This window comes from Patiria miniata, unplaced genomic scaffold (assembly GCF_015706575.1).
Source record: "Patiria miniata isolate m_02_andy unplaced genomic scaffold, ASM1570657v1 HiC_scaffold_3, whole genome shotgun sequence".
NCBI classification, from domain to species: domain Eukaryota; kingdom Metazoa; phylum Echinodermata; class Asteroidea; order Valvatida; family Asterinidae; genus Patiria; species Patiria miniata.
This window is the reverse complement of record NW_024037069.1, coordinates 24,043,547-24,068,106: the sequence shown is the minus strand read 5'-3', so window position 1 is coordinate 24,068,106 and position 24,560 is coordinate 24,043,547. Positions and strand designations below refer to the sequence as shown.

Sequence of the window (24,560 nt, the reverse complement as noted above, 5' to 3'; positions counted from 1 at the left end):
CCCGTCTATATTTGTGATCTTTTATCTTGCTTCATGCAGTATGGAGCCTGGACGTGTTTAGCTTCATTCGCCGCGCCGGGATCGTACTTACACGTACACAAAAGCGGGCAGACTCACGACCGGCGCGAAATAGTTGTCCAAAAGATGATTTCCTAGTGCCGTTTTACGTATTTTAATTGTGATTGTTGTATTCTCCCACACTACAGATCACACAGCGTCTTTACGATGAAAATGCCCGTGGAACAAGTGCAAACGGAAGGTAAAATGTGTGTGTTTACAACGCAATGCTGCGCTGCGCTTAGCCCGACTGCGTCTGGCCGTACAGTACTATCGCAAGCTCTGTAGTACGGCCAGACGCCCGATGCTTCCAAAAAGACTGAATTTTTTTGGCCGCCGATGTAGCGATTTTGCTACATCTTTCGATCGCGATTATCTTTTCATCCAGGACACAAATTTCCAAAGTTAAGGTTCGTAGTCGTAGAGCAACTCATACCTTTTCGAAAAAAACATTCTTTGGTCTCAATATTTTCATCCATCTGGCCACAAGACGAATTTCAGTCATCAGATTCCACAAATATCGTCCCCCATGCGATCCCCCATGCGATTTCAAAATGGCGGCCGCGCTGTAATGTATGCATTATGCGAGCGCGCTTGGGCAAGATAATGAATATGCATTATTTAGTTCATGACCTCGTGTTTGTATGGCCAGCCGCGCTGAGTGTCCGACATACGTCATAAACTATGATGCATATTCATTATCTTACCCAAGCGTGCTCGCCTAATGCATACATATTTGTGGAATCTGATGACTGAAATTCGTCTTGTGGCCAGATGGATGAAAATATTGAGACCAAAGAACGTTTTTTTCGAAAAGGTATGAGTTGCTCTACGACTACGAACCTTAACTTTGGAAATTTGTGTCCTGGATGAAAAGATAATCGCGATCGAAAGATGTAGCAAAATCGCTACATCGGCGGCCAAAAAAATTCAGTCTTTTTGGAAGCATCGGGCGTCTGGCCGTACTACAGAGCTTGCGATAGTACTGTACGGCCAGACGCAGTCGGGCTACGCTGCGCTGGCCGCGCTGGCTACTCCTCCGTGAGGAATGGGCGGGGCGTTGAGTACAGTACACGGTCATGATGACGGTCACGGACATAGATGATAGACACTAGCCCCATAAATCAAATGTGGCCAATTTACTGGACTACCTCCGTAAATAAAGACCACTCATGGATAATGTACCTGAAGATGTAGAACTTTGTCAACTTTTTATTTTTCACATTTTTTTTTAGACTTTGTAGTTTATTTACGCTTTAGAAGCACACTCACCCAAACTAGCGATAGAAAATTAGTCCCCCCCCCCCTTTTTCAGACGTCTATTTTTCGTGTAATTTTGTGTTGGAATTTAGATACGCTAATGTGTGCAAACGAACCTGGAAATTACACGAAATATAGACATCTGAAAAAGGGTACATGATCCAAGTACAAGTGTGGCCTTTATTTACGGACACGGAGGTAGTCCAGTAAATTGGCCACATTTATGGGACTAACACGGGCACACAAAACACTATTGCAAGATCCCCCTTTCTTGGTTTAAAAGCCAGGGGGGATAAAAAGAACGATTTGATTAAAAACAAGAAAGTAAAATCAAGAAAACTATTTTATTTTTAATAAAAAAAATAATTGAGAAGCGCAGCAGTACCTAGGCCTAGTTTTGAACCCGTTCCCGGCACAGTAATTGAATGTTTAACCAATCGAACTACCAAAACGTTCTGGTTGGGCCCTACTTATCGCCTTTTTAACATTTGGACATTGTCTGGCGACTGGGCCCAAGTTACTCAGTCCAGATGGACAAATGCGATATGGATTTGCAATGTTGATTTTACAATACCGTAACGAAAAAAAGTTGAAATTTGGATTACGGCTGCCGCAGCGATAGCCACTATGTTTTTTTCTAGGCCCCTGTATTTGTCATTTCCTCCCTCAAATCATGACGTATGTCACATGATCTCATTATTATTCCACTGTACAGTGGCTTCCAGTCACACAAAGAATCAACTACAAGGTCATCATTCTTATGTTTAAAGCGTACTGGAAACAAGCTCCCGCTTACATCACGGACATGCTCCAAATTAGTTCTCAACAGAGACGACTTCGATCATCAACCGTCTGTTCACTACACTTTGTTGAGCCTAGAACCCATTGTGTCTCTTTTGCTGATGGATCATTTTCTGTATACGGCCCCAGAATCTGGAACAAACTTCCAGAATACATTAGAGATACCACCTCACTGCATACATTCAAGACACTCCTGAAAGCTCACCTGTTTCAGGAGGTGTACCATCAATAATTTTTTCTTCTTTTTGGTGCCCCATCAGCACCTTAGAGCAAACTTTTTTTTGATTTTGGTGCATTATAAATTTCTTTTGATTGATTGATACTACATTTCTCTGTATTTCTATATTTTCACAGACCTGAAGGCGTTTGAGCGTAGGTTGACTGAGTACATTGCAAATCAGCGACCACACTCATGGTGCTGGAGAGGTCAGTGCAGATTTTATTGCTGATATATTGAATCAATGAAGATTAAATACAAAGATATTAAATTATTTAACTTGTCAATTATGTCAAACTAGAGGAAATGCATTTAAATTGAGTAGAGTAACTTGTGTTAAGCCTAATGGGAATTCCTAACTTAAAGATGCTATTCAAAACAACATAAAAATTTTTTTTAAAGATTTTTGCCTTGCCAGTTTAAAAGATGGAAGCTTAGTTTTTAAATGTATTATATTATAAATTAAAAGGATTCCTGTTTAATCCTTATTTCTATTTCCCCAGTTGTCCTGATCCTCATTTCAACCATCACAGCACTCGGCGCATGGAATTGGTTGCTGGACAAGGAAACGTCACAAGTTAGTCCACAACTTTGTGTTTTTTATTTTTCCATTTTCAGTATAATTCTGTCAGATTAACAATCACGGATAGTAAAACCAAATTGAACATAAACCTCTTGTACGCATATACTGGAATTTGTATCCTTGCGGAGTCATTTCTTTGTTCTTACGTATTAAAGTTTTCGAGTTTGAAAGTGCAGTTTCAAAATGCTCCTATTTTAATCAGAATTAATTTCCTGGGCTGAAATTCGGACTTAATATCCCTTACATAAAATACTTTAATTTGCGACAAATCAACACACGTTGGAAATTCCTAGTTTTTGAGTATAATATATCTATTTCGTGATAACTTGTGGAGACGTATTCACCTATAGAAATTGCCCTGTGGAGACGTATACAGTCTTTTGTTCCCTATTATGCACATGTCTCCACAGGGTACCGTGTACCAGATCGCGCATGACACACACATGTGTTGTTGCCCATGTGCGTAGTTGGTAGGGCATAATGGATCTAACGGATCATAACGGTCTATTGAGTCCATGAACTATTATTGTGTTTTGATTGTAATCACTCCTTTTCAAGGGCTAGTTTTGTGTTGTAAATGTTCTTTTCCAGGTGTCGTTCATACAATCTCTACACAACCATCCCTACTTCGCTGTCAGTGGTCTCTGTCTGATACTTCTCTTCTTGTGTGGAATTCACAAACGTGTAGTGGCACCCGCGATGTATCCTTTGCCAACTGAACAGCCAGGAAAAATAAATCATCAAGTACTTGAAATCAAAGAAAAGGAAAAAGACAAAAATTGTTCAAATTTACCGATTAAAGGGCATATACAACATTTGCAACCATAAAAAAAATGCCAAATTGTTATGAAATACCTAACTGGACTGTTAGTGACAGGCTAAAGCATCCTGTAAAATCATGGCACCTGGTGTGCTGACATTTTCAAGAAAAGTGTATTTTTGTATCAATTTCCAGCGCTGGTCGGCCGACCAGCATTTTTCAAATACTGCTCTCAATTTACCATATTTAATTAGTCCACATTTTGTTTGCAATCGATTACACTCCTATGAACAGGGTACAAGCCAGCTAGACTGGTTCCCTGACCTTACAATTCCCTGATGTCTATAAATTGCTCTGTTTCATCTTAAGTAGGGTCAGGGAACCAGACTACAAGAACAAGATTGTTTTTCTTGGTTATTCCAGCGTTTACAAACAAAAAAACTTCAAACAAGTCAGTGTAACATTACATTTGTATTTGCTATAAAATACTAACCACCAAATCCATCCATTTCTGAAAATCACAGCAAAAGCAAATGTTGTATATTCCCTTTAACACCCTCTGAATATATTTTGTACTCAAACTGCTTTTCAGGACAGATTCTAACTGCCGACGGGTGAGGCAGGAAGTCTTGTCGTGCGTGCCCTCAACCCTTTATTCACTGTACCGCCCAAATCCGCCCAGCCTATTACTCACTGTACTGCCCCAAACCGCCCAGCCTATTACTCACTGTACTGCCCCGAACCGCCCAGCCTATTACTCACTGTACTGCCCCAAACCGCCCAGCCTATTTCTCACTGTACTGCCCCAAACCGCCCAGCCTATTACTCCCTGTACTGCCCCAAACCGCCCAGCCTATTACTCACTGTACTGCCCCAAACCGCCCAGCCTATTACTCACTGTACTGCCCCAAACCGCCCAGCCTATTACTCACTGTACTGCCCCAAACCGCCCAGCCTATTACTCACTGTACTGCCCCAAACCGCCCAGCCTATTACTCACTGTACTGCCCCAAACCGCCCAGCCTATTACTCACTGTACCGCCCAAATCCGCCCAGCCTATTACTCACTGTACTGCCCCAAACCGCCCAGCCTATTACTCACTGTACTGCCCCAAACCGCCCAGCCTATTACTCACTGTACTGCCCCAAACCGCCCAGCCTATTACTCACTGTACTGCCCCAAACCGCCCAAGCACTCTATGTCTTTATGGATTTGCCAGTGAATAAACACAATGTTATACAGTGTAATACACTTACTAATGGGTTAAGCTTAGCATGCAGTGTTGTAAGACTTCCACATGCATGATACAACAGTTCCATTTCTTTAAATCAATTATTTTGACAATGACATACCTTGACGAGGATTTTCACAGAATTACAGCAAGATGTCGATCAGTCCTAGCAGACTTCAACATGTCGTGTGACGATGTAAGTTTCTCATTAACTTTTTTTGTCAAACAATGGAATTTACTTCCTTGTTTTAGAAAATGAAACTTTCAATGTTTGCATCTTTGAAAACATTCAAACTTTCAATTTAAAGTGTCAATGATCTCACAAATGTTTTTTGCCCAACGGAATTTTTTTTACTTTTTCTCTTTCAGACGGGGAAACTTATACTCAAGCCTCGATCAATGTGACAAGAGCTGTGACTTCACATGAACTTTCTACTTGGGACATTAACTCCATCATTTAAAAACTCTCACACCCCCCCCCCCCCCCCCCCCCAGTCCAACATTCTACTTACATTGTAAGTTGTGGTCGCGCATGACCTTCGGGCTCATCCCTTGCTCCCGACACGGATTAATCATTATATCACAAAATCTTATGAAGGAAACACAAAGTATTGTGGGTAATCCTATTCCCCTGAACAGATCCTACCCATCCCCTTCTGTCGTAGTAATCTTACTTTTTAGGGATCACCCCAAAAAAAGGGATAGATTTAATGATCTCACTGAATTTCCCAGTTTGTAAATAACTTGTACAAAGTTGTACATTGTTAATGTATACATTGCCATTGCTTTGTCATTATTTTCATCAAATATAATTGTGTCCAGCCAACAATTTTATTTATTAAGAGTCACTTAAGAAAAAATAATTTTCCTTTATTTCAATATTTCAAGAAATGAATGAATTTACAGGATGAAATTTATGAATAAAAACAAAAATTATGCTTGAAGTAGTTTTAATGGCTCTAAGAGTTCAAAGACATAAAACACATAAAACAAGGAAAAGAGACTATGGAAATTATAGAAAGTTAGATATCTATGACACTGTTTTATTGTCAGTTTTGGAGTGAATTCTACAAATCATGATTTAATTTGTTCCATGTACATTTTATGAAAATTTTAATAAATAAAACAATAAAAATTGGTTCAAACTGCTGAAAAGGCATGCTGCATGAGTGAAATTATTATACCACTTCACGGTGGGTTACCGATGGCTTGTCTACAAGTAATATTTCCAGTGAAATAAATCTGAAAATCAACCAATTTATTAAAACTTTTCCATCCAATGTCAAAGTTCTCATGGCAATGCATTGGCACTCGTACTTTTTGTAAGAGTTTTCCCCTGGGTGTTCTTCACAACCTCGCACATGGTGGAAACTTACTCTTATTGTTTACTGCACCATGCAAACCTTCATATCTTATATTTTTTGGAGATGCTCATAAGGAAAGAATTGAACAAGCAGCAAGTCAAAGGTTGAACCTCGTGGTATCCTTGAATAAAACCCCCATAAACCTTGAGGTAACCCTTGCATTCTCCAAGGGCTCTGATGGGTGAGATTTGTCAAGATTCTCCTGACTTCATGATTTTTGTGTGGGGATTTCTTCCCCGACTTCATCATTTTTGGGTCAGGATTTTTCCTGATTTTTGGAAGATTCCCATTATTAAATCGCGAATTCCTGAGTTCTTACCCATAAAGGTGGGGTTTTTTTTATAGATGGATATTTTAAGGGGTGCCTTTGGGCAAACACAAACATGCGTCATAGACCTTACTTTGTCCTGGGGCCTCTGCCGATCATTTCGTGGATTTTTTTAGTCCCCCCGCCCCAATCTCACTCATGCTCTGAAGCTCTGACACACTCCATTATCCAATCCAACAAAACACCTCTCCAAACAAATTCTGAGGATTTTGCCACAAGAGATAAATGCCTTCTCAACAAAAGTATCATAAACCCTACTGTATTAACCCTCCTCCATCCTCCTGGCGGTTTTGGAGGACTTTAAGGATTGAGGCTGAAGAATGCAATAAAGTGCGGTTGATTTTGAAGGATGCATTGAGTCCTGTTTGTAGGTTGTACCCTGCATCGTTGATGTTTAGACATGCATAATTGAGCCCTGTATTATGCTCAATATCATCCACACTGCTTCTGAATATCCTCGGCACTGCCTCAACACATTGACAGTGATTGTTGGAAGATTTTGAAGGACTGAGGCAATGGTCACCCCTCCACTGAACAAATTCAAGAACTTATGGATGATTTTGGAGGAATCCAAATTTGACATAGTGGCGATTGGAGGATTTTGCAGGATTGAGGATGGTTCCTAGCCCAAAGGGCCTAGGGGGTTAGGGTTAAGCATTACTGATTGCAGTACCTGCTGCTATGTCAGATTTGCATATTGCGGATCCTAGCAAGCTCAGCGGTTGACTTGTAACACATCCACACGAGCTAGAAAGCAATAAGTAGACGGTTCGACTCCCACATGAACAAGCTGCTAATGGATGTTCTTCTCACACGCTCACAAGAGTACACGGTGCACCGCGGTGCTTACAAAGTTACATCTGTGAAGGGTAAAAACCCATAACACTTCTGGAATCAAGTCATCGCTCATAAGAGCTCCAGTCGGGGGTGACACACAGCTAAACACATTCTTGTCTGTATTGCACGAAGTACGCACAATTCATATTATTCTGAATGTGCACAACCCATGGCTTTTTCGCATGAGCGTCAGGCGTCGTTGACGATACGTTTAGGAGTCCCTCCCAGTGGTCTCCCCCGACTTTCTCTTTGTAACCATTGAGGAGTTATTTGTGCATAGGTCCAATACTCCTTATTGTTCAAATGTTTCTCCTCGGTGTTCATGTGTCTCCGTGATGCGTCTTGTACTGCTCCATCTCCTCGGGAAACATCTTGTTCAACTCTGTGATCAAATTCTTCTTGAATTTCTATGGAACAAGTGCAACAAGTACAGAATCAAGATGCAGTTGTAACTAAAATGTTTCCGTTAATAAAAAGTTCAATATTGGGTTTTGCCCTTCACTGACGTATTTTGTAAACACTTTACATACATGTATACTCAGTGTGTCCTGAGTTCAAATCTTGGTGAGACATCTGCACTAGTAACTTAAGCAGGAGGTCGTGGGTTCGAGTCCCACCCGAGTGATTTCTTCTCACAATTACTCAGGAACAATTTGAGTATATAATGTTTACAAAATACGTCGGTGAAGGGCAAAACCCAATAGGGAATTTACATCACCCCGACGCAAATTCAATGTCATTAATAGTTAATAAAATGGTTGTCCTTAAGGAAACCAATAACAACTCTTTTTTTTTAATCAATCAACAGTGACAATTTTCATTATATTTCACAAGAATTTGAAGGTTTTTTTTCATTATCTGACATAAATTGCAACCAGTCACAGCCAATCACTTTCTACACAATTATCCATGTCTGAGGAATTCTGACCCTGGTCACACGCAAAAGCAGACGAGTACAAAACAATGCAAAACTAATCTCAGAATTTATCCTCTTGAGTTTGAGTCAGGTTACTAAAACTTACAGAAAATGTCTCAATCTTGCCCTTGACTTGTTCGTTCTTGATGACAGCTTTCTCCATACAGTCTTTGGTGTACAGCTGAGGGTTACGACCCTGGTCAATGTAACTAAAGGCCACAAAATTAAAAAAAAAAAAACTCCTCAAAATGAAATATTTATTGTCTGATGAAGCATAAAGCACATAAGAAAAATAATTGTAAAGTAAAAGTTCCACATAGAAAATGGCTGCATTTCAGTGTTCTAGACAAGGCACTTATGATGATCACAAGTCATTACAAGTCCGTTGCAAGTCATCCAGTCCTTAATCAACTTGCAAGCTATTCAAATGAACCGTGACAATGGCATTCCTTTGTTATTGTTCATATACTGTTTCTTGTGACTGGAGTTTTGATGTACTTGTGACTCATCAAGTAACTCTACTACAACACTGCGTCTGCGGCATTTTCTTAGGGGAAAAGGTTTTGAGACCCATTTTTAATATCTTATTACTCACTCAAAGACTTCCAAGGGAACTTGAACATCTTGAACCTGTGCCTTTGTCTTCTCCATCTCTTGCAAGCCAGTCACCAGGGTGTGCCTTGAAGTCAAACCAACAATAAGACAGTTAAGACTAAAAGAAACATCTTTGACTTCTGATGTTGAGTTAGGCTCAGACTGTGATCCTGATCGCAGAAAACATGCAAAACAAAATCAGGCCAACTTTAAGCACTCTTTAGCAGACAAAATCCTCCAAAATTTTCAGTAATAATATAGGCAAAGACAAGATCCTCAGTATTTCACCAGCCAAGTTTGAGGTCTCAATTCAATTTTCAATGGAGACTTTTCTTCAACATTTTGCACCTGAGAGTGAAGCCAAGTGATTGCAATTTGAAGCCTACTAGACTGGTACATGTACATGTCCAATTGTTTGAAAAGATTGACCCATCAGTAGTCTGGTGGCATGACTACTGAGAGTGTGTAGAAATAGAGATTAGGTACCAGATGTTTCTGTTGACACATTTAATCGATGCAGTACTGAAGGGGTGCTGGACTGGTTGTTTCATGTGCCAGTCTATTTTCTTGTGTTGCATGTTTTTACTATCCTAAAGAGGTTGTGGAATGCTCGAAGACACTTCCGTCATTTTTTGGGTATATGTAGCCTAAGGTGTGATGAAATAAAAACGACTATTGTTTCTGTCATGAAATGAGTACAAAGGGTACTTTTGAGAGCTATTTTTCAGGTCCTGTTTCGACCCGAACGTGCAATTTGTGTAAAAGTCGTCGTTGCGGGCAGCAAACAAAACACAGTAAATCGTGACGTAATAAACAGGACTTGTTTATGCTACTCTGCATCGGGAGTCCTGTTTATTACGTCACGATTTACTGTGTTATGTTTGCTGCCCGCAACAACGACTTTTACACAAATTGCACGTTTGGGTTGAAACAGGCATGATAGGACTTGAAAAACAGCTCTCAAAAGTACCTTTTGTACTCATTTTAAGACAGAAACAATAGTCGTTTTTATTTCATCACACCTTAGGCTACAAATACCCGAAAAATGACGGAAATGTCTTCGAGCATTCCACAACCTCTTTAAGTTTTGGGACCCTCATCCACAGTATTGAGAGTCCCAAAGTTTCGAACTGAATTCTGACTGCTTCTTACAGTTTCTGGTTGAGCGTGATCTGTCCCTGCGGTTGGAAGTCGCTGACAATAATTCCTAGCTGTCGAGTGTTCTCAATGAAACGTTCCAAGCTCTCCACCAACGGATCAAACTTCTCTGACGCCATCATGTATTTCTGGGGTTGAAGTAAACGTCAACAGTTCCAGCTGCATTGGACGACCTGTGGGAGAGATGAGAATAAATAGTCCAATAAACATTGGGTGATCATTACTGGCAATTCATTTCTTTTTATCACGTTTAAAAAATTTCAATCTATTGCTACAAAATTGACACAATATGACATAATACAACTTCAGCAGTAAAGAACAGGTTTCAGGATAATTTGATATAGGGCTACACTAATCTAAAATGACTTGCAAACGAATAATGGAATTGATATAGGCCTAAAGAAAATATGGTTATCATGTAGTTTTAGGACCCCATTCTATATAACTTTAACTTTTTTAAGAGAACGAAAAGACACTTTTATGTTTTGGGACTTACTTAAATAGTTATCAGCAGGAAAAGTAATTTTGGAAAGAATGCTGCAACCTGATGCCACTCCAGCGGTTGTGTACAAAGTCTATGGAGAGTCCAGAAAGCATTTCCTAACAAAATTGGAAATGTTTCTCAGTCCCAGATTCATGTCTTATCATCATTTTTGCAATGTTCAGGCTTCATTGAGATGATATATGAAGGAAAAAAGTGGCCGCAGGTTGCAACATTCTTTCCGTAATTTTTTTCTTCTTCTAGTTCTAGTACTAGTTTGCTAAAATACCAAATTGAATGTCATATATCAGCAGGCTTAATTTTGTCGAAAAGGGTTTTTATTTATGAGGAAAATTACATGTAGGCATATGGGGTAAAATTATGAGAGCAATGCAGTGCCTGAACTGCTTTGACTCGCACATCTCTAAGTGAACAGGCAAGAAAGTCACATTTTGCAAAATTACAAAAGCAAAAGGTAATCTATAAAAATGACTGCATGCTTGGGGCTGCATTGGCTGCAAAACTTTTCTTTTGGTTTTGGGGGGTAAAATTTGACAGTCAAGTCATTTGTCATGTTTGTAAGAGTAATTTTTGAACGGAACCAGTACAAAAAAAAAAGGAGTTGTCCTCACTACACTATTACCGAAAATATACTCAATTCAAGCATTCTAAAGCAAATCGGACCCAAACATTTAAAACATAACAAAAATGGTGTAGAAATAGACCTATTTAAAAGGCAGTGTATATTTTGCCGGAGACAGCAAACCTTTAGTAAACGTTAGTTTGCCGGATATGCACTGAACATGCGCAGTTACTGTTTTTTTGTACTCTTAACATTTTCGTATTCACAAGATGGGATTCAGACCATTTTATAATTTCGGACTTTATTTCCTTTTTTAAAAAAATCCTCCAGAGCCACAAATCTGTAAAAGAAAATGTAATAGCCTACTCTGCAAAAAATGTTTGAGACATGTTAAAATAATAAAAGAAGAATATTCTTATTTATTTGGGGATGAGAAAAAAAAAACTTAAAAATGTGGTGCGGTCGGAATCGAACGCGAGTCATCCCGCTTACTACAGCCTTTGCTTAACCACTACACCAAACGTGCTACACAACTTTTGGTGGGAATTTAATACATCTTATAATTCAGCCCTATTTTAAAGAGTACAGCGCCCTCTGTTGATATGGATTGCCGCCGGCAAACCTTTAGTAATCGTTAGTTTGCCGTCATTACCTCCGGCAAAATATCCACTACCTATTTAAAAACCATTGAATCTCTTTTCACGAAAAGGATGCAATGATTTGACTCGGCCCACAAAAAATATCATCATTTATATAAATAGGGGGGCCTATAACATATTTTAGCATCTAAAACGTGATATTTTGGGATAATAACTACCACGATTCCAAGCTTTACCTAGCAGTATTATTTTCTTGTGTCGCAGCTAGCTGTGAATGTGATGAAAGAAGTATTTCTTGTCGACTTGTTTTAAACGATTCGTCAACGAGAACGTCGTCTGTCCAAATTTGGATCTCATGCGTGAGACGCATTGGTAAATGGACTAGCACATATCGCCGTATCGTACACACGCCGGCTACCAGCGATATAACTTCAGATGAATTTTCAGGGGCGGAACCATGTATGCGCTGGAGTGGTGGGGGGACGTTCACTATTTTCACCCGGCCAAGGATCCCCTGATGATATAGCAACTGATAGAGGTGCATTGCGACACCCATGTTGGCATTTCTGAGGGCCCTCATAGATTTAAGAAAATTCATTAGACACTGTCCCTTTGAATTAAGATATAATCAACGTACAGGCATTCAGACAAAACTATAAGTAGACCACTCAAATATGAATCTCTTTCTGAAATTCTGGATATGACTTCTTTTAATGCACTTCCACACAGTCTGCATCGGACAAAGAGGGAGCAATTTGTAACATGCCTTTTGCAGAGAGAAATGTCAGGGATCTAACAGAATCTGAACCAATGTGATATCTGCATCTAAGGTTGGAAGCAGTGTTGAATTAGTCGAGCCCATCACAAGTCTTTCACAAGTCCAGTCACAAGTAATAAGGGATGAACAAAGTTTCTGGCCTCCTGTATAAACTCCCACGACTTGAGACCAAATGACTTGTGATTGAGTTGTGATGGACTTGTGATGGACTCAACTACATGTACAATACTTGTTGGAAGTAGAACGCAAATATCAAAATATATTAAAAACGGGATAAATTTTGTTATGTAGGATGTGAGATCTCCCAAATACATGCACACTAAATAAATCAAATGCTCAAAGTTTTTCCACCACTTCTCTCACAACACTTAATAAAGTCTGATCCATGTAATTGCATGTAAATCTTTCTTTCTTTCTTTCTCTTTCATTCATCATTCCACAAAGTCTTTAAGTAGATGGTTTCTGCTGCTGACAGAGGTGTGAAATCTCAGCTTTAAAGATGATTGCAGCTTTTTTTCCGCTCACTTGCTGTATACAAAAGTATATATAGAGATTTCCAAATTCAGCTTTTTTTTACACCTTTTTCAGCTGTTTTCAGCTATTTTTATCAGTGGCCACTCACACCCCTCACCCCTGAGTAAGCTTGGTTTTATCATCTTGAAGTCTTTGACGCCTAAATGAGGCTGGTGCCAACGATACTTGAACAAACTTCATATGAGCAATGTCTTGAACTTGTGGAACCCAGACAACAATGGCTGAATTGAACCACACAATTTGAACTTTTAACAATAAAAAAAAGAAAACGAACCAATTTACATGTGTACATTTTGTATGAAAAAGCTTAACAGGAGTAAACAATTTGTTCTAAAAACTCTTCTTCAGAAGATAAAAAATATCAACAAACATGAAAAATACAAACTTGGTTTGGTGCATAAATACTCTTTTTTGTTCCATTTCTTACATGGTATTGGATTAATCAGTATGTACAATTTGATTCAAAAGTTTTGATTACAGAAAAGTAATGAATATAAATTATTAAAACTATTTCAGCTGCCTCTTTTAATTATATGTTTAAAATTTCAAAAAAATCACATAATTACACAAAGTTAAAGAAAATTTAAAACAGATCATGTACATATACACATTGGTTAAGTACCAGAAAATCCTCATGAAACGTTCTTTCCTATAAAACAGCCATAGAAAAAAATTTGAATATCGATTCACGGGTAATGAAAAGTCTATGTTTAGAAAAAAAGGTTGTTTTAATCAATTAATTCAAGATCAAATTTGTGTTGAATGTTTATCAGAATTGTTTCAGCTTTTAAGAACTACAGACCCCTAAACTGTTGAGCATGTAAGATACATCTTATACATTTTTCAATAAATGCTAGTGTGCAGAAACTTTGGAGGGATCATTTTTTGGTTACTAACCAAACACAAGGGCCTGATTTGTTTCATGAATTCACAAACCTTCGGAAATCTGGACTGAGGAGGGGTGAGGGGGAGGCTCTACATATTGTGAGAGTCATATAAACCACCTGTAGCTATTCCCTCCCTATTAGAAACAATTTCATTGTGGACTGAGTTTGTGCAAGCATGACAGCATACATTAAAGAAAGTATACAGTAGACTTCTGAATATTATTTGATATGCATTTTCAAAAACAAAAAAAAGTTGCTAAATCGTTACAATAAGCCTTGAAAGTATATGAAATGATCTGGGGCACATTTGATCTTGAATGGCTTATAAAATCTTCAGTGCTGGTACATGCAAATTTTACAGAACTTCAACTACTAACACAGGACTTGTACAGTAAACCTTTTGTTCATCCAAAGGAACATAAACAAATGAGATAATGTCTCTGGTTTCTCAACTTATCAGGTTTTTTTTAACTACTTCTTGAAACGCATGCTTAGGTGACGATAATGGACAAAGGCTCATCATGGCACAGCAGATGTTCTAAATGGGTCTTCATCTTTATCCATGTGAACATCCTTAAAATGCTGATTTAGCTGACAACGAGAGACACCCATGTGACTACAAAGCTGGCATTTCATTGGCTGTTCATCACGCCGCTGATGCCTGTACATTTTCTTGGGTTCGGCAGTGTGATAGTCGCAACCCCAGCAGCAGAGCACTGTGCGACCGGATTCCCTCAGAATCTGGCGACTGCATTCCAGCATGACGTCACCAAACTTGACAATCTGCTCACTGCCGAGTTGTACGGGGAGTGTGGTCACTGATGCAGATGTGGTGACTGTTGTGGGCGGTGATGACACTACAAGCTCCAGAGGAAGGTATTTATCACTTGTGTTTCCTACGTTGAGCACTCTGACTGGGGTGGTACTGCAAGAGCTAGTGGGTGTTAGTGGCAATGCTGAGTTCTCACTCACGCTTGAGGATGCTGTGCTTCCTGGAGTTGTCGCTGATGTAGATGAGGACGTTGGACTGAGTGTGCTCACAGGCAATGAGTTCCCAAGACTCGTCTGCTGTGGTGGAATACATGAAGATGCCACACTTACTAAAACACTAGAGTCTAGAGAGTTACTTGTATCAACTACTGCACTGGGTGTAGGGTTGAAGCTACTGGCCTGTGTTACAGGTGCATGGTTTTGATGAGGAGCTGGTTGTCTCATGCCATCATGGAAGAATGGGCCAGGATATCTGTCAGGTGTGCCTTGATGGCCACGATGATTGAACAGCCGCTGATGTGAGTTGCATAGACTTGTTTGTAAAGCTGGCTGATTTCTGTTCATCATCGATGGCGACATGAAACCGGGTGGGAACATGTGACCTGAATTGTCATGGATCGGTGGGGAGTGAGAGTAAGGGCCAGAACAGCATGTGTCCAGTCGGTCATCGGAAAAGCTTCTTGACAATGCTGTCCCAAACATTCCTTCAGCCAAGCTAGATCCTGGTAAGTTCCTTATTGGGGATGAGAAGCGAGGGCTGTATAACACACTGTCATGCACGTGGACTTGCCCATAGGATCTCGGAGACATGAGACTGAGATCCGGAGGGTGTGGACTTGGTGGTGGCATGTAAAGAGAACGGTGAATAGGTCCGTATGGGGTGGGTACAAACATGTGATTAACAGGTGCCTGTGGGTTTGGTCCTGTGGCCTGCCCATGATGGGGTGCGGGTGGTGGTGTGGCATGGAGCTGATGACTCATTCCATGTCCCTGGACAGAATGAGCAGACAGAGACCCTGGAAGTGGCACTCCATGGAGAGGGGTCATGGAAATATTAGGCACTGGAGTGGAGCTTCCATACAAGACAGATGGTGGCGGCATCAGTGGCACTGGTAGATGAGACATGGATTCTGAAGGCACCCGTGCACTAGATACAGCATGCATGTGTTGTGAGGGCTGTTGATGGGATAGCGACTCTTGTCTAGGATGCCCTCTTGTTTCATGCTGAGAATCATGACTTGTCATTTCTGTCCTATCAGCAACAGGATGAGACGGTTGGGTTCCAGTTGAGATGCTCCCCTCCTGTACAGAGGAGACTATCACGCTGCTGATGTGACTCTGTGTACTGCCAACAGAGCTTGAAGTCTCTGACCTCGGGGGATGCATACGAAGGTTCCTGGCTCGTCTCTGCAATGCCTCATTCACGGCGTTTCTTGCAGTAGGTGGGATGTTACTATGAAGTGGAACTGACTGAACATGGCCTTGTATGTTTTGGACCTGATCTCCTGATTCTGTTGTGACAGGATTGTTGATTCCTTGATCTGTACTTCCACCCCCAGTAAAGCCAGGAGGGGTTGCTACCATGCTTCCTGGTCTCTCAAGAGGTAATTGTGTAGCTTGTGTTCCAGGCAAACTGTTTCCCTCCTGTCTTGTGAGAATGCCTTCAGTAGTGGCAGGCCAGTTCTGGATTTCTCTATCCACGCATCTTTCCACAGATGAAGGCATTCCTGCTGCTTGTCTTAAGTGAAGCCTGTGATCTGTAGGATGCATGTTAGTCGTGGTTGAACTTGTTGCATTAACAGCCTGAGTGACCCTGAAGAATCCCGCACTCGTGTTAGGGGTCACTGTCATTGGCTGTGCTAGGCCAGTGTTAGGAACACCTGAGGGAGTGCTCACATTCAGGCCAGGAATTCCCCAAGGATTCCTCTCAAGGGCTCTTGATCGGAGTATTGCTGTTGCTAAGATGCCCGCATGGTGGGGAACTACAGGCAGAGGCGGAGTGAAAAAGCTTTGCTCAGGTCTCACATTTGCTAAGGAGGTAGCATGAAGTCCATTTGGTCTTGGGACTGATGTTTCCACATTCGGTCTTGGCACAACAGGCTCATGATCAGTCTGTATTGTAATCGCTGAGGGTAAACCACTGTTTGGTTGATTGTGTCCTACACTGCCAATGCCAGCATTTATCTCAGAATGCATGGTTCTGGGATTTTCATCAGGAAGCTTGAGTTGCCTTCGTGCTGATACAACACCTCTATCATCCCTAACAGATGATCCAGAATCATGTGCTAGTCTTGGTCTACTGACCTCTGGCTGGTAGGTTCCATGTGGTACAGGAGGTGTAGGTAGGGTTGGCGGCACAGTTGTGTTGCTGGAGCCACTTAAGGTCGAAGGGAAGCCACAATTTCCACTCTGCACTGATGTCACTGTGTTGTGGGAGTAAGTTACCGCTGTATGGGAGTTTGCATGTGGTCTTTGGTTACTAGCTGTTTGATGTGAAGAATTTAGACTGTTACCATGAGGCCTGATAGTTTCATTAGGCATCTGCAAGGATTCAACAGTTGATCCAGGATGACCTCCATCGTGGGATCGAAGCACTGATGAGTTTCTATGCATGTGACTGTGAGCGTTTCTGCCAATCACACCACTGCAGGTACTAGAACTGAAGACTGTTCTTGAATTAGGTTCCGACACAGTTACACTTTGATTAAGAGAAACAAACGTGGTGGGGGTCGCTGCAAAATTAGTGGTTTGCTTAGATTGCATAGATTGTACAGTGGAGGACTTGGGCAATGCTGGCACAGGCTGAAAGTTTACTGTTGAGGGAACAGCAACACCATCCTGGAGTCCTTGTTGGGCTAAACAGTTCACTGCTTGTGGAACATTAAACATAACAAGCGGTGCGGTTGTTGTGCTTGTGAAAAAGCCTCTGGGTCCTGTTGCAAAATTTGGCAAACTGGAGGCTCTTTGAGCAGTTGTGATAGTCCTCGGCCACTGGTCATTCACTGTCCTGATAGAGCTTGGTAAATTATTGCTTGTACATGTACTTACATTTAATGGCAGAGTGGATTGTCTTACATAGTCAAGGTTCTGCGAAGGCATATTGGTGATTGGTTCATGTACCTCAGAAGCCAAAGGTGCAGAAACTGATGTGTCTACAAGTCGCTTTGAAAAATCGCTGGTACTTGTACTTGTCAAGACTGAGCTCGTTACTGAATGTACTGTGGACTCTGGGTCACAATTTGCGACATTACTTGAAGGTCTAACATCCTGAATCCTGTGATTTGGTATCTCACCTTGGCCTAGTGCTATCTCTTCCGTCGTGGTATTTGCTCCGATATCTGCTTGTCTGTATTGCACAGTCTGACCTGTTGTAGTCGCTCCGGTATTTCTTTGTTCTGATACATATCCACTCGGTACTGTTCTTTGAACACTGTCAACAGGACGTGATGGGAATTCCTCTGCAACAAGACCGGATACAGAATTAGCTATCCCACTTCTGCCACCACTTTTCCGATGCGCGTTATTGCTTCCTCTCACTGAAGAGGCAAGAGATGCAGATGTTTGTGTCTTGTGTCCTTTGCTGCGACTTTTGGTAGTGGAAGCACCGGTCCTATTTGGTTTCGTTTTCTTGGTTTGACAAGTTTCTTTCTGCCTATCCTTGGAGACATTTGATCTGGGGCTCCTAAGCATAACTCTGAGAGTCTCATCAAGAGACATGCCATTTGTGTTGGCTACAGTGGTTTGCTCAGTTACATTAGACTGAGTTAATCTATTGGAAGTTGAAGTGATTGGGGCACTTGTTGTAATCACTGGCTGCACTGTGGAGGTTAATGTACGTGTAATGCCTGGTACATTAACAGACTGTGCTGTGGTACATGTAGTCCGTGCAACACTAGTTGTAGTCTGTGCAACACTAGATTGAGTATGTACAACATCAGCAGGTGGAGGAACATCACAGAACTGCACCTGCCCGTTAGCGATGCCAACACTGGGGACAGTTATCTGGAGGATTCCTGAGCTTGTTAACACGGCGGGTAGGTTAAGTCGCACACCACCATTTAAGGAGACCGCAGGTGTTATACAGGTTTGGGGTTTGGGGTTATATGCAGTTGTAGTTGTTACAATATTGCTATCATAAGACCCTCCGTTCATCAGGAGGCTGTACTTGTATCTACTTGCTTTGGGTTTGGATACTGTTTTTGTTTTGGAAGTTTTGTTCGCCGATATTCCATTCTTACCCTGGCAGGGTTCACTTCTCACTGATGCTGTTTTGGAAGAACCAGTATAAACACTAGCTTTGTTCAGATTGCTCTTGGTTGACACTAAGCTGGTAGGCTGGAGACAACCATGACTGGAACCATTCGGTAACAGCTGAACGACTGTTTTGTAGTGACCAGCAATATCCGTCATTGCAACCCGTGCAGGTGGATTCATGATATTCAGGTACTTGCCGTGTGGAAGCAGGGGAACAGTCATCGAGAATGGAGAGCCGTTTGAGGACAACGTTTCACCATTCAGCGCCGGTGCATGAGCTATGATTGGTACGCTAGGAATCAGTTGCACTTTAGGACTCACAAACATGACTGCTCCTTTCCTGCTCTCACTTTTGGTCACACAGAAGGAAGAGCCGAAATCCGAATGATTTACATCCTTGATGGGAACGGTTGCCGTGACAACTGATTGATGGTGGTCCTTCTTGACCGTTGGCTTGGGAGCGATAGGTTTGAACTTCTTGCGGCACAAGTTTTCCAGCTGCGGATCACATGTGCTGTCGTCATGTCCCTCTGATGAATCCAGTTTACGCTTTGACTTTGACGGACTGCATATTATTGGAGTTGGCTGCTTTTCTGAAAAACAAACACAAGACAAACATATGAATGATGACTGAATAATTAATGACCAAATAAACGACTAAGCAATCATGTCATTTGTACCTTGGTAATGAGAGACACATTTTTACAACTACAATAACAGAATAAGAATGACTTCCCATTGCGCTTAATTTTCTTAGGTGTGTGCATGTAGCTCTAAATTCCAAAATTTAAAGAAATGTTTGTACATTTTGACGGTTACACATTTGCCCTGAATGAAAATATAAGTTTAAAATTTTTTTTACGACAATTATGATTTGTAACCAAAATCCTAATGCAGTTGTCCGACTCCAACCAGTTTCAACAACATTGTGCAGTAAAAGAACTATAACATTGTGTCATCAAACAAGACATAGAATAACATATCCTGTGTGTCTTTTACAAAATGTATATTACCTTTGGTTTGTTTTTCACGGAGCTCAACAGTGCTGTTTTCACCACTGGATTTCTCGCATGTTTCTACTGATTTCGGTTCCGATGGTGAGTGGCCTTCAGCGACATGTTCTCCAGGTGGCTGGCCTGGTGATTCCTGTGAACAAGAAAGATTGTGAAAAATAATCCTGAGCAGTGTCCATCACAAGTCTATTCACAAGTCAAGTCCAGTCACAACTAAATCACAAGTCCAGTCACAACTAAATCACAAGTCTATTCACAAGTCCAGTCACAAGTCCAGTCACAACTAAATCACAAGTCCAGTCACAACTAAATCACAAGTCCAGTCACAACTAAATCACAAGTCCAGTCACAACTAAATCACAAGTCCAAGTCACAAGTCCAGTCATAAGTACAGTGTGTACATCTCAAGTCCATTCATAAGTCAACGAGTAAATCTCAAGTCCAGTCACAAGTCCAGTCACAAGTAAATCACAAGTCCAGTCACAAGTCCAGTCACAACAAAATCACAAGTCCATTCACAAGTCCAGTCACAGCAAAATCACAAGTCTAATCACAAGTTTAATCACAACTTCACAAGTCCAGTCACAAGTAAATCTCAAGTCCATTCGCAAGTCCAGTCACAACTAAATCTCAAGTCCAGTCACAAGTCCAGTCACGAGTAAATCACAAGACTATTCAAAAGTCCAGTCACAACTAAATCACAAGTCCAGTCACAACTAAATCACAAGTCCAGTCACAACTAAATCACAAGTGCAGTCACAAATCCAGTCACAAGTACAGTGTGTACATCTCAAGCAACAAGTAAATCTCAAGTCATGTCACAAGTCCAGTCACAAGTAAATCACAAGTCCAGTCACAGCAAAATCACAAGTCTTATCACAAGTTTAATCACAACTTCACAAGTCCAGTCACAAGTAAATCTCAAGTCCATTCGCAAGTCCAGTCACATCTAAATCACAAGTGTATTCACAAGTAAATCTCAAGTCCATTCGCAAGTCCTGTCACAAGTAAATCTCAAGTCCAGTCACAAGTCCAGTCACAAGTAAATCACAAGTGTATTCACAAGTAAATCTCAAGTTTATTCGCAAGTCCAGTCACAACTAAATCACAAGTGTATTCACAAGTAAGTCTCATCAAGTCTATTCGCAAGTCTTGTCACAAGTAAATCTCAAGTCCAGTCATAAGTCCAGTCACAAGTCCAGTCACAAGTAACAGGGGATGAACAATAACAAAGGAATGCCTTTGTCACAGTTCATTTGAATAGCTTGTGATTTGAATTATGACAGAAGGACTTGTGATGGATTTGACTATAGTACAACACTGATGCTGACAGTCATTTACTTCAAAACTAAATTTTCCTTTGATTTCACTGGTACCCTGCTATGAATTTTGCATGCGCATGGCAAACTGTTTATCCACAAAACTAAATCGTTGAATCTGATGTGAGCATGTGCAGTAGTAGTAACTCTAAAGTGGCTTATAATATAGGCAGGCTTTCAGTTTCAGCAAAACATGTAGGCCTAGGTTATGGCGTGTGTCAAAAAACTTCAATTTAACTGAACCAAACTAGACAGCTTGCCCAGAGCGCCCTCACATTAGACATGGTTTGGGGTCCTCTGTGGGCCTTTTTAATTTTCCAGCTTTGTCTTCGGCCAAGAAGATGTTAGGCCCCTGCTTCTAGGAACTCTTGCTAAATTCTGATTAGACCTGTGACCGTGGTGTTCTAAACAATGCCACGCTCCGTCCTCACGTAAATACACTCAAATCTGTCACGCGGCACGTCACTTCACAAGTATTATAACTACATGCATACAAAGCTTTCTGTAAATTCATGCGAGTGTAGGATCTTGCAAGTTTGCCAAGAAATTTGAGGGGGAAAAAAACCCCTTGACACCACAATAAATGTACAAGTTTATCTTTTGATTTTCTGAGGCCATGTTGGCACTCCGAGTCATGCACGCAGGAAAATGGTAGGAATGGACCAGGAGTGTGGATATAGCCATGTTCACGGGTCTAAATTCTGATGCATTTCTTCTGCTTCAGGAACGTTCAGTTGTATGACACGACTTGCGTCAATTCGAGCCCAAATTGTTCGAATATTTGTTTGCTTCCAAGTAATTCAGAATTTAGAGATACAGCCATTGCCAAATACAAATCGAAAGTTTTGTAACCACAGTGTGAGTGACACTCCCAACTTTTAGAGAAACACAGTCACTGAATCTAAAATGTTAATTGTTATTACAAAAATACAAAACCTGTCCTCAGTAATTGAGGGCGCCCTGTCTCATTTACGTGTTCACGGTGTTGCGATCTCGCACGACAGTTCATTTACAAAAGTTAAATCACTACACTAGGCCTGGAAGTGGAATGAGATTCTATTTTATGCTTTTTCTTAAGTACAATAGTCTGGTATGCCCTCGTCAAATGATATTTATACTCAGATAGTTACAGTTGAAGAAACCATCAAATAAAAAAGAGGAGAACTTACTGAAACATTGGCAGCCATTTTGACATGTTTTACGATCTGTTTATCAACAATAGATGGCGCTGTCGGAAATGGGTCAACTGGTCAACTCGTACCCGAGTTAACTCGCACCCGAGTCAACTCGTACCCCTAAATTCACCAAGTCAACTCGTACCCGATTCAAGTCGTACCCGACTCGAGTCGTACCCGGGTCAACTCGTACCCGCAGCTCAAAATAGCTGCCTATTTTCGAAAAGAAAATCTGTGAAACGAACGGAGCTTTTATAATCGGATTTTGCCGGTTGCACGGTGACATCGTTTTTGCCGGGCCTGTGCGCGCACTCGCCGGTCAACGTGGCTGTTCCGTGCACGGTGACATCGTTTTCCCAGGCCTGTGCAGCGCGCACTCGCCGGGTCAAAAAGGTTGTACGTGCACGGGGTTTTTGCCGTTGCGCACTGAGTTGATATCGGAACCCGCCGTTTTTCAACGGCATCACTATGATTAGGCCTTGGTGTACTTGTAGTTGTACATATTTAATACGGGGCCGATTTTCACACTTCAAGTACATTTTTTACCCAAACTATGCATGCTTTTATCACTTTATTTTATTTTGTATATATTTTACAGATGATCCTGTGGTTTTCCGATGAATTTTCTACTGATCGATCGGATGGTCTGCAGTTCATGATGAATCGAATCGGATGTCAAGTTTAAGACGAAACTTCTCGCAAAAAAGAAAACCGATTAGCAGTTTTGTTTAAGATAAAACTTTCTCTTGCACTTGAATTACAATTTACTAATGTCCGAATAATCCTTCACACCCAAGGATCAGTCAATAAATTGTTCCCAAAAAAACGTATAGAAAGAGCATCTCTGAACGGAATTGAGCCACCATTTTCCTTTGTCGTTTTACATGTACTTCGATCCTTGATGCCTCAAAAGTGAACAAATAATTAAAAATCCTAACTTTCTGTTACCAAATTAATATTCTACTTGAACTTATCGCAGAAACCTAATTTGAGCTGCAAAAGAATTTTTTTACGACATTTACCGAACTAATTGTAAAAAAACTACCAATATATTGAAGAATCGTTATAAATTTAATAATGACGTCTGTGTGACTCATTTAAGTTTCGTGTAACATAACTATTTTCTCTTCAGATTTGATGTACTTTCAGGGCCAAAAAATTGAGTGAGTGAACATTGTGAATATATTTTATTTTTACATTACAAAATTCCTTTTTAAAAAGCGACTTTCTTTTTAAAAAAATGTCTTGAATACTGAATTCGTAAAAAGAAAAAAAAATGTCGGCTGAAAAATAAAAGACGTAGTAGGCCTATAGAAGTTTCGCACATTCACTCCGCCGATCTCAGTGATCCAAGGTCTCTGAAAAAAAAATAACATCATCACTCACAAAGAATGCTACATAGATTTAAATAACATCTGGTGATCTGAATGAAAAAGCGAAATTTACCATTTATCAGCGAGGGCTCCGTCGATTGGCGAGTACCAATTTGAAACTGTTCTCCACGCGGTACTCGCGATGGAGCCCTTGCCGATGAATGGTACAAATATTTCCCTTTTCATCCAGATTGTGAGTAACATGTGATGATACCACCGCCTTTAATTAAACCTCAAACTTGATTTATATTTCTGGTGGCTTAACAACTATTTCTGTCGCCGTTTTTGAGGGTAAATTCAGATTTTTTTGTTAACCGGCCATTTGTACTCCCCCCCCCCCAAAAAAATGAGGAGGAAAGTACGAGTTGATATGGGTACGAGTTGACTTGGGTACGAGTTGACTCGGGTACGAGTCATATGGGTACGAGTTAACCTGGGTACGAGTTGACTCGGGTACGAGTTGAGTACGAGTTGACTTGGGTACGAGTTAACTCGGGTGTCACGTCGATTTGCTGGATCTTCCATCCGATCATCCAACTTCCACATGACTTCTATTCGAGCCGACCAGTCTACGTACCCCCTGCGATGTCGTAGCATCCTCGTTCCCATAGCATAGCAAGCAATACATTTTGCCATTTTGCCCGTCCGACAAGTTGGTCACGTACAGCTCTCCTTTACGACACGTA

At 40.9% G+C, this 24,560-nt stretch overlaps 3 protein-coding genes across 3 annotated transcripts; 1 reads left to right on the top strand and 2 right to left on the bottom strand.

The window, feature by feature from the left end:
• Positions 1 to 56: 56 nt before the first annotated feature.
• On the top strand, positions 57 to 6,011 carry LOC119737963 (nuclear envelope phosphatase-regulatory subunit 1-like). Its single transcript, XM_038212639.1, has 6 exons — positions 57 to 259; positions 2,473 to 2,544; positions 2,839 to 2,912; positions 3,510 to 3,619; positions 5,052 to 5,106; positions 5,280 to 6,011. The coding sequence occupies exons 1-6, from the start codon at positions 226 to 228 to the stop codon at positions 5,313 to 5,315; spliced, it is 381 nt and encodes a 126-aa protein (XP_038068567.1). The 5' UTR covers positions 57 to 225; the 3' UTR covers positions 5,316 to 6,011.
• On the bottom strand, positions 5,933 to 12,159 carry LOC119737962 (mediator of RNA polymerase II transcription subunit 10-like). Its single transcript, XM_038212638.1, has 5 exons — positions 12,007 to 12,159; positions 10,102 to 10,280; positions 8,951 to 9,034; positions 8,462 to 8,564; positions 5,933 to 7,846 (listed from the first exon to the last, which is right to left on the bottom strand). Exons 2-5 carry the CDS (start codon positions 10,227 to 10,229, stop codon positions 7,760 to 7,762), a joined length of 402 nt encoding a protein of 133 aa, XP_038068566.1. The 5' UTR covers positions 10,230 to 10,280; positions 12,007 to 12,159; the 3' UTR covers positions 5,933 to 7,759.
• A 290-nt stretch (positions 12,160 to 12,449) lies between these two features.
• LOC119737960 (mucin-19-like) lies at positions 12,450 to 22,568 on the bottom strand. Its single transcript, XM_038212634.1, has 3 exons — positions 22,496 to 22,568; positions 20,008 to 20,140; positions 12,450 to 19,587 (listed from the first exon to the last, which is right to left on the bottom strand). Exons 1-3 carry the CDS (start codon positions 22,511 to 22,513, stop codon positions 14,489 to 14,491), a joined length of 5,250 nt encoding a protein of 1,749 aa, XP_038068562.1. The 5' UTR covers positions 22,514 to 22,568; the 3' UTR covers positions 12,450 to 14,488.
• Positions 22,569 to 24,560: the final 1,992 nt, after the last annotated feature.

Coding starts and splice junctions, on each gene's coding strand:
- LOC119737962 (XM_038212638.1), bottom strand. CDS start 10,229: ATGATGGCGTCAGAGAAGTTTGATCCGTTGGTGGAGAGCTTGGAACGT. Junction 9,035..10,101: donor ATCACGCTCAACCAGAAACT/GTAAGAAGCAGT, acceptor TTTGACTTCAAG/GCACACCCTGGTGACTGGCT. Junction 8,565..8,950: donor GTTCCCTTGGAAGTCTTTGA/GTGAGTAATAAG, acceptor TGTGGCCTTTAG/TTACATTGACCAGGGTCGTA.
- LOC119737960 (XM_038212634.1), bottom strand. Junction 19,588..20,007: donor CCGTGAAAAACAAACCAAAG/GTAATATACATT, acceptor TTTGTTTTTCAG/AAAAGCAGCCAACTCCAATA.
- LOC119737963 (XM_038212639.1), top strand. CDS start 226: ATGAAAATGCCCGTGGAACAAGTGCAAACGGAAG. Junction 260..2,472: donor GGAACAAGTGCAAACGGAAG/GTAAAATGTGTG, acceptor ATATTTTCACAG/ACCTGAAGGCGTTTGAGCGT. Junction 5,107..5,279: donor TCAACATGTCGTGTGACGAT/GTAAGTTTCTCA, acceptor TTTCTCTTTCAG/ACGGGGAAACTTATACTCAA.